The sequence below is a fragment of the Alexandromys fortis genome, unplaced genomic scaffold (genome assembly GCF_014885135.2).
Source record: "Alexandromys fortis isolate MF-2015 unplaced genomic scaffold, M_Fortis_MF-2015_v1.1 scaffold_0, whole genome shotgun sequence".
Taxonomy (NCBI): Eukaryota; Metazoa; Chordata; class Mammalia; order Rodentia; family Cricetidae; genus Alexandromys; species Alexandromys fortis.
The window spans coordinates 26,807,020-26,822,396 of record NW_026067949.1 but is presented as its reverse complement, the minus strand read 5'-3'; the positions used below and the strand labels follow the sequence as shown (position 1 = coordinate 26,822,396).

The 15,377-nt window shown below is 34.3% G+C and overlaps 1 protein-coding gene across 1 annotated transcript in view; it reads left to right on the top strand.

Moving 5' to 3' along the window:
• Gabrg1 (gamma-aminobutyric acid type A receptor subunit gamma1) overlaps nucleotides 1-15,377 on the top strand; it is a 75,015-nt gene that overhangs the window by 30,304 nt on the left and 29,334 nt on the right. The window contains exons 2-3 of the mRNA XM_050150026.1: nucleotides 420-568; nucleotides 14,680-14,747. Of these exons, the coding sequence (XP_050005983.1) occupies nucleotides 420-568; nucleotides 14,680-14,747 (217 nt within the window). The remainder of the gene's footprint in view (nucleotides 1-419; nucleotides 569-14,679; nucleotides 14,748-15,377) is intronic.

The window sequence follows — 15,377 nt, the reverse complement described above, 5'->3', positions numbered from 1 at the left end:
TTTAAAAAAAATAAAGCTGGGAAGGAAACATTAAAATATTACCTAGACTGTTGTAGTTGTGTTCCCAGTTTTGTGGGTAAGGAGACTTATGTTTATCTGGTTTCCTACGTTATTCAGTGTCTCACTTAGAAACTAAATTCTTAATATTTAGAACTCAGGTTCTCTGCATTCCCTTAACATATATTAAGAAGGCACGTGTCCCTTTATTGATCTAACAATCAGAAAATCCTCAATATTTGCTTTAGCATGCTTATTAATTTTTGATTTTGATGTATTTATTTTATCAGCTAATAAATTTTAAAGTATTATATATAATCATACTACTATATGTTAGAATAATTCTGAAATAGCTTACTTATTTTAATTGAGAAGATTTTGATGAAACCTTTACTATACAATGTTCTCTTTGAATCATTTAGTGTTGATAAAGCGGATGATGAAGACGATGAAGATTTAACCATGAATAAAACATGGGTCTTGGCACCAAAAATTCATGAAGGAGATATCACACAAATTCTCAATTCATTACTTCAAGGTTATGATAACAAACTTCGTCCAGACATAGGAGGTAAGTCTGGTGCTTTGATCTAGGATTTTTATGACTTCCCTGGTGCAATTTTAGTCCTTTTTGAATATCCAAGGCAAATTACAGATTGTTATAGTTGAGGGTACTTAACTGCAGTGGCCAGGATCTTTGAGGAATTCACAATGAGAGAATAAACAGAAAACAAGCCCCTTTAGTGTAGTGGTTCATCAATTGGTGATATAAAAGGTGTTAGCAGAGAGTTTTGATGAAACTGTTTGGAGAAAAAGAAGTTCCTGAAAGTAATTGTGTTGACAAAAATGAAAGGTTCCAATTTCGTGACAGTGGAAGACATTTAATTAGCGTATAACTATAAGTAGTGATGGCAAAGTTAGCGGAGGCAATCGACTTTGTTTAAGATTGTATGTCTAAGTCTATTGCAAATGTGGATACATTTAACAGTACAATTAAGTGATAAATTTCTCTGAGTGACTTTAAAATAAAACCAAATAAGCAAACAAAAATAACAAAAGTTTAACAGAGAATTTAAGATTACCAGTAACAATAAAATCTTTACATATTTAAATTTCCAGGGCATAAGATATTTAATGTTGTAAATTATTTTCCCTTAAATAATTATGGTAATAAACGTTATCTTTTTCTTTTTGTTTGTTTATTTACTTGGTTTTGTTTGGTTTGATTTTTTTCTATTATATTTCTTATCAGGGGCACTGCAGGGGTGAGCAGAGGGCATAGAGGAACTGACAGCTAAGTGGAATTACGATGAATGATGTAAAATTCTCAGAGATTCAATAAAATAAATTATGTTAAAGATGAATAAACTTGCTATGAACATAAAAAAGAAATGTTAAATATAATTAGATATGTTTGAAGTTTTATGAATAGTAATCGTATTTCCCTAAAATAAGTACTTAGCTTATATAAAAAAATCAATTTTGTATATTTACTCACAATTGATTAAACTTCATTATTTAATGTGAGATAACTCTGCATTCATGTTAGTAATATAAAAATGTAATTTGTTTATAATAATGAATACTTTACTTGTTTAATTTCATTCCAAGTGCCCTGGCAGGACAAAAGCACAAAGTTCAATAGTTTTGGATTGTTTCTGATTATCAGAAGCCAACTTCTATTTCATTACTATTGAGGAATGATGATGCTTATGAGAAATTGTTAAGACCCTCCTCTGCTTGTTACTTTCTGTTCATATAGAGCAAGGGTTCTTTTTTTCACTGAAACTTTATATGCTTTATAATATAGAACATACATATTTTGTCCATATTTTTATGGTCTCTCCTCTAGAAATAAAATTCAATCATTTATTAAATTTAAATGGATTTAATTTTTTATTAAATGTATATGCGTTTTTGAGTGTGTGTTTGTAGGCTTTAGTGCAGTGTTCCTAAGGTCACAAAAGGATTCAGATCCTCTGGAGTTGGAATACAGGGAATTTTAAGCTATCTGATATGGGTGCCCAGAAGCGTCTGCCAGAAAAATGGGTACTTAACCACTGAGTCAACTCTCCAGCCAAAAGGCAAATTTTCATCTTTCAAAATGAGTCAAGGGATTTGTTAACATTAACTTTTAAAAACTGTCATTAAGTTATATTTGATATTTTTTCCTGGAACACAATTAGAATAGTCCAGATGGAGGAAGGACAGTGTTGGGGAGCAATGAAAGAGATATCTTGATTGAGGGTTCATTATGGGGCTAACAAGAAACCTGGCACTAGAGAAATTCCTAGGAATCCACAAGGATGATACCAGCTAAGACCTTAAGCAATAGAGGAGAGGTTGCCAGAACTGGCCTTGCCCTGTAGTCAGATTGATGAATATCTTAAATGTCACCATAGAACCTTCATCTAGCACCTGATGGAAACAGAGACAGGAAAATCCAGTGCAGTACTTGGCTGAGTTCCCAAAGTTCAGTTGAAAAGTTGGAAGAGTGAGAATATGAGCAAAGAGGTCAAGAATATAATGGGGATGCCCATTGTAACAGTTTACCTGAACTAATGGGAGCTCACCAACTCTAGCCAGACAGGGAAGGAACCAGCATAGAAGCGAACTAGATCCTTTGAATGTAGATGACAGTTGCATGGCAGGAGTAGACTGTAGGGCCACTGGCAGTGGCACCAGAATTCATTCCTACTACTTGTACTGATTTTTGGGAACCCATTCTCTTTAGGTGGATACCTTGCTCAGTCTAGATACAACAGGGGGAGCCTTGGATCTTCCACAAAGCAATATGCCTTATCCTCCTTGAAGAGTGGATGAGGGTTGGCATGTTGGGGGAGAAGGTGGAGGGAATGGGAGAAGGAGAGAATGAAAAAACTGGGATTGGTATGTAAAATAAAAAAAAAGATAGTTTGTTTCCTTTTTAAAAAAATTTAAAAGTTAAAAGAAGAAATAGTATATTACATATTAGGATGAAGATGGCCTTATGTCACCCAAAGAAATAAAATTAAATAATCCAAAATAAAACAAATCAGAAGCTATAATATATATGTAAAGACATGTAGTGAATTTTTTTAAAAAAAACACCCCTAATTAATATTATGAGAGAAAAAAATTCCTCAAAATATGCCTTTGCCTTTGTTTTGTGTTGGTCCTCTAGCAGCAGATTTGTGGCCTTTTCTTAAGGGTGGTTTGTTTCCCTAATGAGACTTTTCTAGAGAAAACAAATTTTTAGGTTGCAAGCTGCTAGCAGTGAGGGATAGCTTCTGGGTTATAGAAGAGCCTGTGTCCTGTCCTCATTTAGGTCTAAGACCCCATTTGGTCCAGACACCCGTTGGCCCTGCACATGCTGCCATAGTCTCTCTGAGTTTATATTTTTGCTAACTCTGCTGTGTCTAGAAGACCTTGATATTTCAGTGTACTCCATTTACTCTAGGTTTACATTCTCCCCATCTCCTCTTCTGCAGAGTTCTCTGAGCCCTGAGAGGATGGACTTGATGGAGATAGCCCATTAATGAGTCCAGTTGGGAGCAAAGAAGTTACAGTGGAACGATTGGAGGAAGTAAAGGGAAAATAGAAAATTATATAATTATACCTTAATTTAAAGAGAGAAAGAGCACTAACCACTTGAGTGTCCTTGAGTCTGAATTTACCTGCGGGTTTTATTACAGTCCTGTAATGCCTCAGCAATATATAACAATATAATATATAATATATAACAGCAATATAACAGCCTACAATACCTCCACAATGATGTTGTCCCTTTTCAATCTACTGCATCAGGAGGTTGTGGTACTGTTCCATTCTAGTTCAACTTATCACTTGTGATAGTAGTGTTTTTCATACGCATAATTACTTAGCCTTTCAAGTTCATCCCTTTCTGATTAATATTTTTAAAGGTGTACTGTGAAACTATACAAAAGTTTTCCAGCACACCCCTCCATTATTTTAGAATCATCAGTGAGTCACACCTGTGACATTTAAAACTGCTCTATCTTTCAAACAGACTCAATAATGCCATTATTCATCCTACACATAATGACTAAAATACTACCATAAGGTACAGTGGAACGTTCTCTTGCAATTGCTTACCTATTATTACTAGCATCATCAAAGGCCATGAGCAGTTATTTTGTTTTACGTTTCATAGTCCATTATTGTCATTATTCATCGTATTGTACAATGTGAAACATTTAGTCACAGGAGCTTCTTATAATTTGTTCCCTTCATATGGGTATGCGTTCCTACTGTTTTCGAAGCTCATGATTTCTTTTCTCACATCAGACATTCTAGCTCATCTTGACCCAGAAGTAGAATTAACTCATCCTCCAAGGATGTTGGGTTCTTTTGTACTTTTATTTATTTTTGAAATGACATTTAGAATTCAAGATCTAAGCCCCAGTGTATTCATCACTATACAGTTTCATTCAGTTTTTAAAAATCTCTTCAGCTGACTAGAGTAAAAAATGGTGTATTTTCTACACACATATAGGCATTAATACTCATGGGTTTTTCTTTTATACATGTACTATCAGGCATGACTTTGTACTGTAGATTTGACTCAAATACAAACATCACAGTATTCATTCTAGCCCTCAATTCCTTCTTTTTACAGCTTACATTTTCAACAATAATAACTTGATTTTCATGTCACTACAATATAGTCTCATGTTTGGCAAATCCTCATAAAGTCATATAATTTTAGAACTTAATTTATTTCTATGCTCAATATATGTCTTTGAAAGCAAATTTCCTAATGAATGAAAAAGTTGGACACAATTTTATGCTTTTATTTTTTAAATACAAGTGTATTTTGAATAATATTCCTGAACTTGGTATAAATTCTGAATCTAGCTGTAACAGGAGGGCCCGCTTGATTGTCCCGGCTGCCTGGCTAGCTTATCCCTGAAGTAACCACACAGAAATTGTATTAATTAAAACACTGCTTGGCCCATTAGCGCTAACTGCTTTTTGGAAAAGTCTTACATCTTAATTTAATCCATTTTTATTAATCTGTGTATCGCCCACACGGCAGTGGCTTACCGGCAAAGCATGTCTATCACTGGCAGCAGATCCATGACATGAGTCTCTTGACTCTGCTTTCTTCCTCCCAGCATGCTATCTAGTTTCCCCTGCCTACCTAAGTTTTGTTCTAACCTATCAGGCTAAGCCAGTTTCTTTATTCATTAACAAATGAAAGCAACACATAGACGAGACTCCCACATCATCTAGCTATGTTTCAAATTGTTATTGCATAGACTCAGAATCATGTATTATTTTATTACTTGAGATTTTTTTATTAGTAATTATATTTTAAGTAATTCTATTTTTATTCTCTAGTATATTGTTTTTATAGATGAACAGAGCATTAACAATGGATAATAAGAATAATATGGAGATTAAACCATTTGTATTAATATATTTTAAGGCAAATATCATCATAATTTTATGATGTCTTTAATTTTCTGAACTACTCTTACATTTATGCTTAAAAATATCAGCTTTACAACCAATATATTTGTCCTAAAAGTAGTGATAATGCTATTGTAGTTGTACTGCATTTGTAAATTTTCTTTGAGAGAACTGAAATCATTTTAGAATGGCAAAAAAAAAAAAAGATGTGGATTGACTCTCCATTTCTCCATATTTACCTTGTGAATTCCAGGAGTAATTAAAGTACTCTTCACATGGTTTATTTTTACGTGTGCTCCACTTACTCTTAGTAGCCTTAGTGTTTCAAGCAGCTTTTGCTCTTCCACTGTATCAAGGATTATTGATTTATAAATCATCTTTTCATTACATACTCTACCATAACATGACTTTTGCTTTACACATTATTTTCATAATATCTAAGCCTATACAGATAACTACCCTCTGCATTGTCAGGTAATATGTGGTCTCAATAATATTCACTAGTTGTCTAGCTTTAACTGTTCTGTTAGCTTACAGAAAACAATATTTTCAAATTAGTTTTCATTTTGTTATAATATTTTAGTGTTTTTCTGCATTATTAAAGTTTAAATACTTATCATTTACTAGTCCTTTCCATTGTTTTTGAAATTTTCTAAGTCATTCCTTATATAGACTTTCCATACATTGTTTATGAGTGGATAGCCTTTTCTGTTGACTTGTTCTTTAAGTGTAGAACATACAGACGCAAAAGCTTGGGTTCACCCTTTCTCTGCTGACTTTCTTCTTGGTTGGGTATTTTGTCTGTGGCACTCTTGGGTTGTTTCTTTTGAAAAGTGTGATAAAAATTCAATGCTTATTTTATTTTAAGTTTTTCTTTCTGGAGATTCCTAAAATTAACAAAAATAAATAAAACAAAATAGCATTACCATCAAATGCCCCAAAATAACTCAGTTTGGTTAACCTCTCTCTCAAAGACTTAATAATCTCTTTAAAGGGTAATGAATTGTTCTTTTAATGCCAGGAAGAATTATTTTTTATTTTACACTGCTTCATTATTATTTCTAATCTGATGTATTGATTTCTTCATCAATTCTATTACAGATAAGTTAATAACAATTACCTGCCATGTATTTATATTGTATTTAGTTTTTTTAGTGACTACAGTCTATTATTAATTTTTTTGTATTCACTATTGGTCATGTATGATTCCATTTTTGTGCCTATTTCACATAGTTTTCCAGCCAGGCTCTGTTTCTTGGTTTAAAGGACAGGAATTGCACCCCAGGGTTACTGCCTGAATTTCTGATTCAGAGTGGTTATCATATTCCAAATACTTGTTAAGTACAAGCAGCTACTCTGGGTATTTTCCTCTGAGATTTCTACTGCATATTGTCTGAAGCATTTTTCCATAGTTTGATTAGGGTGGTTCTAAAATCTTTTTTGTAATGTGTCTTTTGTCTAATTATTTTGTGCTTTGTAGATATTTCTATAGATTCATAGGCGTAAGTAACAAACAATGCCACACCAGTTTGGAATTATGATTAATAGGGTGGTATTTATTTAAAGGGGAAAAAAAACTTGCAGATCACTGTCACAGACAATAGCCCTCTGTGCAACCAGGAAGGGAGTCTAGTTGCCAGCAGAGCAGGAAGTGAAGAGAGAGAGGAGAGTGAAGTGGCTGGTTTTATAAAGGGAGAGAGACCACGCCCCAATGGGCTGGTATCTCAGTGGCTATAGGCTGGAGGAGCAGAAGGACCTCCCGCAACACCTCCCCCTTTTGTTTAAGTAAGAGAGTTCTAAACCTACTACGAAATTATATACAATAAGTACAAATATCCTATTCTAATTAGCTTAGGTCTTGTATAATAAATAACTTGGCCAAGTCTTGAGAGAAAAGTAACTACATTTATATAGTCTTCAACCCCATCTAAGATCTGAGAAGGGAAATAATGTTACCTGGGTAATTAGAAAGTTCAGTAAAACAACTTCCAAAACATGCAACAAATCACAGAGACAACTAGCTACCTGGGCAATCACCCAAAGTCATGTTTGCAGCGTTGAAGCAACCAACTTTGGCTAAGGCCTAACATAACTGACATACCATTTTCAAAGGCAAGCAACTTTTAAAAACTATCTTACCCTGTCTTGGCAGGATATGACAGTCCTGTTTTATCCGTTGATGCATGCTCTGTATCTCTTTCAGTGGTTGAGGTATGGGCATTTCTCTGCCCCAAGGCCAGTTCTACCAAAAAGAAAGGTTCCAGGTGGATGTTCTTATATGGTCACTTACAAAGTTTGAATGGATTTAGTGGGTGTAATGGTGATGTTTCTTTGTGTTAAAAGAGGATTGAATGGCATTCAAATTATTGGATTCTGTTTCTTAAAGAAATACATAATTTTTGTTTGGTTCTTTTTCCATCTATTTTTAAAGCATATTTCTATTTTCATTTTTGATACTGGACTTTGTCCAGAAACACCTTGTTTTGAAGAATGTTCTTTGATAACACAGTTGGTCTTAGATTTATTTCCTCTTACTATTTGTTCTAGCCTCAGAGCACAGTTTTAAGTACCTTCAGATGGATGGTACACAGGTTCCATTTAATGGGATCTTCACATCAGTCTTAAACTTGTTACCGATTCCCATCTCTCACAAACTTGATTTCACTCCGTGGACAAAAACAAAAATCTTACACAGAGTGAGACTGTGCTTGAGGTATTTCTAACAGAATTTGTCCTCATTCCTGTCTCACTTCTTTCTTCTTTATCTCCCTTTCTGTCTTTTCCTGGAAACATGTTTTGGAATTTGAACATAGTTCCTTTATGTGCTCTCTGAACTATTTGTTGCTTTTTGCTAGTCTACTGTTTTGCTGAAAATGATGTAACCTGAGACAGATTATACACATTTTTTTAATCAATGCTTTGGCCACGTTGAGATTATTCCTCTTTTCTTCCTGGAAACATGGTAAATTAATGATTATTGAATAATCTTAATAAATTAGCAGTGTTTTAGAAATTTTTATCATTGGATTTTTTTCTACTGAGCAATAATTCTTTAATTTTCTATTCTTAAGATACGTGTTCAGAACCAGCTTTCTTGGAAGCACAGAAAGTAACTAAAGTTTTCCTGAATTATCACAATTATTTCACAACTGTTCATATTCAGTTTGTAGTATCATATGTATAACTTTGGGATGTCAGATGCTTGGAGAATTTTCACTCAGAATGCTGAATCCCATTTCATGCTCTTTCCCTGATTACAGAGAAATCCTAGCTCTCTCAACAGCACTTACTTCTATTTTCTCTTCACATTTGTAAGATAGTACAAGATGTGATATGGACCTGAAGCTTTCGTTGTTGAAAGATGAGAAATCACTAATTCAAAGTCTTTGATAATACATGGATTCTTCAATAATTCCTTACTGTGATCACTGACTTGACTGTGCTTTCATTTTATAACATTCGTTTCCCTAGATTTTTTTATCTCTGCATTATTTTGTGAACTTACATCCAAAGTATTTTGAGATTTTCATATACAAGTATATGAAGGTATCAACATAGATTTGTATTTAGTTTAATTTCATGCACGTACTATACAACAATCAGAACTATAATGGTAATACTAATATATTGATATTGATTACTGAGACTGCTTTTCCAATTATTTCAGTCATATGTTTACAGGTTAAGGCTCTGGGGAAATAGTAACTAAAATGTCTCAGCCAACTCTATGGTCTCATTGTCTTAAAGACTATTTTGATAAGAAGAGTCTGTAAAACTTTCTTCCAAGTATTATCATTTGATTTAAATGAACTGCCTTAATCAACAAAAATGCACAGAAAGATGCATACAGGTTACAGAAGGACTATTTTAATGCAAACTATATATTCAAAACATTTATTTAAAAAAGATATGTACTTTGCTGAAACAATCTGAGAGAGACTGGACAATAGCGTCCAAGAATACAAGATTAGAGTCTACTGTAGGAAAAAATACCTCACTAATGCTTCTTTTTAAATATAATTTGTGCTCTACTTTCCCTCCTGTGTATGATTAAGTTGTCTCAAACCTCTGTTCTTTCTGTATATTCACTCCTTCGGGGGTGTCTTTTATAGTCTTGGTGTATGTTTATAGGATATTTAGTCCCAATGTGAGCTGAACAAGGCATGCCAAAGTGGATGGTAAAAGGCCCACAAGGACTCAATCCTATACATTGCACTGTAGAAAACTGAGGAAAGGCTAGAGAGTGAGAGGTAGTCTTTTACATCCCTGAAAACACACACACACACAGGAGAGGTCTACTGATAAGAGATCATATTTAGAAACACATATGTATATACACATGCATGCTTGCATGTGATAACAATTAGAGAAAAAAGAAGTCATGGGTTTGATGAAGAGTGCTGGGAAACAGAGGTTGGAGTGAGGTGAGGGAAGGAAGAAATGCTGTAAATACATCATAATTCCCCAAATAAAATTAGAAACTTAAAATTTTTAGCAGCACAGAAAAGAATATTTAAAACCATGGCTCAGAAGAAACCTTAAAACACTTATGCAGCCTTCTCTAAAATCTTCTCTATAAAAGAAAGGTGTTTTTTTTTTTTTTTTTTGGTCAGTGCATGGGTTTCTTATTTATTGTGGGATTGTGGCATAGAAATATTTGATACCTCTGTGTATTGATGAATTGAACATTATCTCTGCTGACTGTTAAAAATCATTTAATGATCCCAGATGGCATTCCCTCTAAATTGCACTTCAATGGCTTGGGTTGGAATATTTTTTCCTTTCAATTTTCTTAGAAATGCTGCAGTTATCTGACTCTGGACAAATAGCATGATGGCAGGAAAAAGTATTTCCAACTTTTAAAGGCTTTTAATTTTGAATAATTTTGATTATAAACAATCTTCATAATATAAGTCAATCATAGAAGCAATGAGTCACTGTGGCAGTTTTATGGTTACTTTTTCGTTAATTCTGTACTTCGTATGTTATAATAATTAAGCTTGTCTTCCAAATTAGCCTGAAATATTTTCTTTAATTTTCACATTAATATTTCCTATTCTTCTATAGGGTTATAGATTAAAAGATCTGATTAATGCCAGCAGGCAAGAGTTACCATATTTGGATTTAGAAAATAGATTCATAGTTAGAAAAGATACATTTTATGATTGTTAATTGAATATTTTATCAGCACTATAAAGCAAGGAGGTTAAGGAGAAAATTGCCCATTTTCTATAAACAAACATGGAGTGTATTTTCTTATTAGCAATTGCTATCAGGGTTTTCTGTCCTGCCCAGTTCCCACAATCATTGAGTCCCAAAGAAATCACACAGAGGTCTACATTAATTATAAACTGATTGGCCCATTAGTTCATTTTTTTTTTTTTTTTTTTTTTTTTTTTTGAGACAGGGTTTCTCTGTGACTTTGGAGCCTGTCCTGGAACTAGCTCTTGTAGACCAGGCTGGTCTCAAACTCACAGAGATCCACCTGCCTCTGCCTCCCAAGTGCTGGGATTAAAGGCGTGCGCCACCACCGCCCTGCTTCAGGTCTTTTTTTTTTAAAACTCTTATAGCTTGTATCATTATTCTTATCTGTGTTAGCCACCTAGCTCAGTACTTTTTTTCAGCAAGGCAATCACATCTTGCTTCTTCTATGGCTGGGCTAAGACTGTGGAGGAATGGATTTCCTTCTTCCCGGAATTCTTCTATTCTCCTTTACCTCTATTTCCTGTCTGGTTGTCCTGCCTATACTTCCTGCCTGGCTAAAATGCTCTATCTCCTGCAAGAGCCAGAGATCATGCTAGCAGCATGACCCAGAAAGCTGGCATTTTAAAACTGTGCAGCTTTTTTCCTGCTGTGGCTCCTGAGTCAGGAAAATCTGTCTTAAAGGAGCTACAGGATACTGCCAGCAAACAGCAAAAAGCTGTGTTAAACTCTCTCTCTCTCTCTCTCTCTCTCTCTCTCTCTCTCTCTCTCTCTCTCTCTCTTTTCTTCTAGAATTTCTTTTTCAAGTCCTCTCAGGTTTTACATAGATTTAGTTAACCACATTGGAGGCATCAATTTTTGGAGCAGGAAGAAGGACTCTTGTTTGTCCCAGCCGCCTGGATAGCCTTCACCCGAAATAACCACACAGAAACTGTATTAATTAAAATACTGCTTGGCCATTAGCTCTAACTTCTTATTGGCTAACTCTTACATATTAATTTAACACATCTCCATTACCGGAGATTCTAACCGGCCTCCATCTCCAGAGGAGGATTCATGGGTTCTTTGACACTGCCCTTCCTCCCAGCATTCAGTTCTGTTTTCTCTGCCTACCTAAGTTTTAAGGCCAAGGCAATTTTTTTATTCATTAACCAATGAAAGCAACACACAAACAGAAGGAACTGCTACACCACATAATAATTTTTATCTTGGTATCATTTTCTTAAAATTATATTGCACATGTTTTATTTAAATTTTCTTTCCTTATACAATAAACTATTGGTTTACATATTAATAAAACACTAATATAAGAATTAGAATATCTTTATCAACAGCAATTATTTTATCTTGAACTAATGTTGTTACTTCCCTTGTTGGATCCACAGTGGCCTTGATTGATTATGTTGGTCAGTAGTTCTCCCAGTAACAGAATGCCATTTAGCCTGTGCCCTAACACCAGAATTAACATTTGCGTAACAAACACAGCTTCATGTTATAAGAGGCTCAAAAATATTGATATTATGGAGTCAAGGTAATGTTGAATGAGGACGCTCCTTTTGTTACCTGCTGCATGGCTAGCTTAGCCCTGAAATAATCACACAGAAACTGTATTACTTAAAACACTGCTTTGCCCATTATCTCTAGCTTCTTATTGGCTAACTCTTATATCTTAACCCATTTCTATTAATTTGTATATCACCATGAGGTTGTGGCCTACCAGCAAAGTTTCAGCATGTCTATTTTCAGCAGCAGATCCATGCATCTCCCTTACTCTGCCCTTTTTCCTCCCAGCAATTAGCTTAGCTTTCCCTGCTTACCTAAGTTCTGCCTTGCTATAGGTCCAAACAATTTATTTATTCATTAATGGTAATCACAGCACACAGAGGGGAATCCCACATCAGAGTAACTCTTAATATATGGAAGTCCTACACTTTACTACAACAAACATGTCTTACAAAATAAATACCTAACTAGTTCTTTGTTTCTACTGTAGGCAGGATCCAGTGCTAAGTGTTGTTCATTAAATGTAGAAATCAAATATTTGTTGATTTATGAGTATAAATGAAAAAATCTGATTGTGAAAAAGATGTGTGTTTAGATCAGTTGTAATTGCTTAGAAATGGCAATAAATATACTTACAAATTCAAATAAGGAACCTGTTATATTGTTGTTAATTGGCTTCATAAAAATTATCCTTTAAATCCTGGCTGCAATTTGCTTAATTATCTATTTATTGCCTCCAGTAAATAGTTCACAGAAATAAATGACAATTAAAGGCACTCATCTCAGAAATCATCACTCTCATATAAATTTCCTCTTAATCACATGACCTATTTTTATTTAAGACAACTGCTTGAGGCTAGCAAGTTAATTTACCCTTTTTGTGTTTTGTCAGTCTGAAAGCCCAACTTTCTTTTAAACTAATTCAAAATGACTTATTTATATTTCTGGTTAATAAATGTATGCACCGTTTAATAATTTTTTGTCTGAGGAAACACATAAACAAATCTATGTAGACAATGAATGGTTCTCCAAGTTCTGATGCTAATCATTGCCGGGGATGCAAAAAAAAATAAACATCATGGTTTGTGAGCACTGATTTTCAAAATTACTACTAAATTTCACTGAATTTTTTTTGTAGCTTGAGGGCTTTGCCACATAGACGAGTAAAACTGAGAAAATATTGATACTGACAGATTCGGCCCTCTGTAGCAAGAAAGGTAACCACTGAAGACTCACGCAGCCTTTGAATATGGGTGAGGAGTATGAAATCAGAAAGGGAAAGTGTTCAAAGCTTACAAGTGGTAGAAAAGTGAACCAAACAAACATGGCTCACACAAACATCTAACTACAAGGACACTTTTCTTTATCAAGTTCTCTGGAAGACATGAAGGATCTTCTTACAATTCTTGTCCTGTCATGTCTACTTTGTGAATACTTTGTTTCTCAACTAGAAGCTATTGAACCAGAGACTAAATTATCCTCTACATGTTGTATTATGAATTTTATGAGTAGTGTTTAACATACTATGGAGAGCTATTGTTCATTGCAAAAGAGAACATTGCAATTATTCTGGTAAATCTCATTAGAGGGAAGTTTAAAAAGGAGCAAAGAACCACACTTACCATCAGATATGAGACTATAGTGGATGAGTTTTAATTATAAATTATATCACTTTGTAACCATTTAAAATGCTGGCCATTTAGGCGCATTTTTTTTGGATAGGATATGCAAAGATCAGATATACCATCTGAAGGTACCTGAGAAAGCTCTAATGACAACATACAAATCAAAGTAGATGAGACAATGGAAATATCTATGTGGTTGTCAGTAAAATTCAACTATCAACAAGATAAAGGAATATTGTTACCAAAACAGAAAGGATGGAGGAATAAATGAATATTTAAAATATCCTCATATGAGTCAGTCTGGAAGCAGTGTGTTACACACATTGTCTCCTTTGATACCCATTCTATAGGTTTCAGTGTTCGTCATAACTGGCTCTCAGTAAACCCTTACTGATTTATCTTCTCAACTCTGTATTCAGGGACTTCACAGTGTACATTTAAACTAGTTATCGAGGAATGATTCACCATTTAATTAGCATCTTGGAATAGTTAACCATTAAGAAATCAGCAAAAGTTAGAAATCAAGGCCTTTTCCCTTCCTTTCTGAGAGTACGGCTGTTATGCACTCGCCATCAAACTCTTTATTAGCTTTAAATAATAATAATATTATATACAAAATATATTCTAATTCTAAAGGCCTAGAGCAAGGAAAACTATCTTAAAAATTTTATTGAATTTAAAGTCTTTTATATAGTTGGTCAGTTTTCAGACATTCATAATATCTTTAGATTGTACCCATGAAATATTTAGTTAACTCATTAATTTATATTTATATAACTTATTTCAAATTAAATTTTTATGATTTTGTAAGAGGCTTTTTGTCACGATTCATAATAGATATATTATGATTGAAATAATAAAATGTGATTCACTACTAAATTTAAGGTTACTTTAGAACAATCCTGTATAACATAAAGCATTCTGTGTTACTTTGCAGTGAGGCCCACAGTAATTGAAACTGATGTTTATGTAAACAGCATTGGACCAGTTGACCCAATAAACATGGTGAGTATAGCCTGTTACAATACAGGATTCCTGAGTGTGTGCCTTCTAGAATAAGGAAGTGTGGGATTTAAGATAGTTTATTGTGAAGCAATTTTTTTTAAGATTGCAATTACTATTGTACTGATTAGTTTGCCAATTTGACACAAGGCAAGATCATCTGAGCAGAGAGGACCTTCATTGAGGTAAACGGACTCTATCAGATTGACTGTATGCACGTGTGTAGGGAATTTTCTTAATTAATGATCAATGTGGGGGGGGCAAACCCACTTCCCACTTTGGGCAGTGCCACATCTAGGCAGGTGTTCCTGGGTTGTACAAGGAGGAGGATGAGCAAGCTATGGAGAACAAGCTAGTAGCCAGAAATCTTCCATGATCAAGGAAACTAGACCGTAAAAGGCTAATCAACCCAATTATAAAATGGGGCACTGAAGAAGTTCAAATGGCCAAAAGACACTTAAGGTCATGCTCAACTTCCTTAGCGATCAGGGAAATGCAAATCAAGACAACTTTAAGATACCATCTTACACCTGTCAGAATGGCGAAAATCAAAAACACCAATGATAGCCTTTGCTGGAGAGGTTGTGGAGAAAGGGGTACACTCATCCATTGCTGGTGGGAATGCAAACTTGT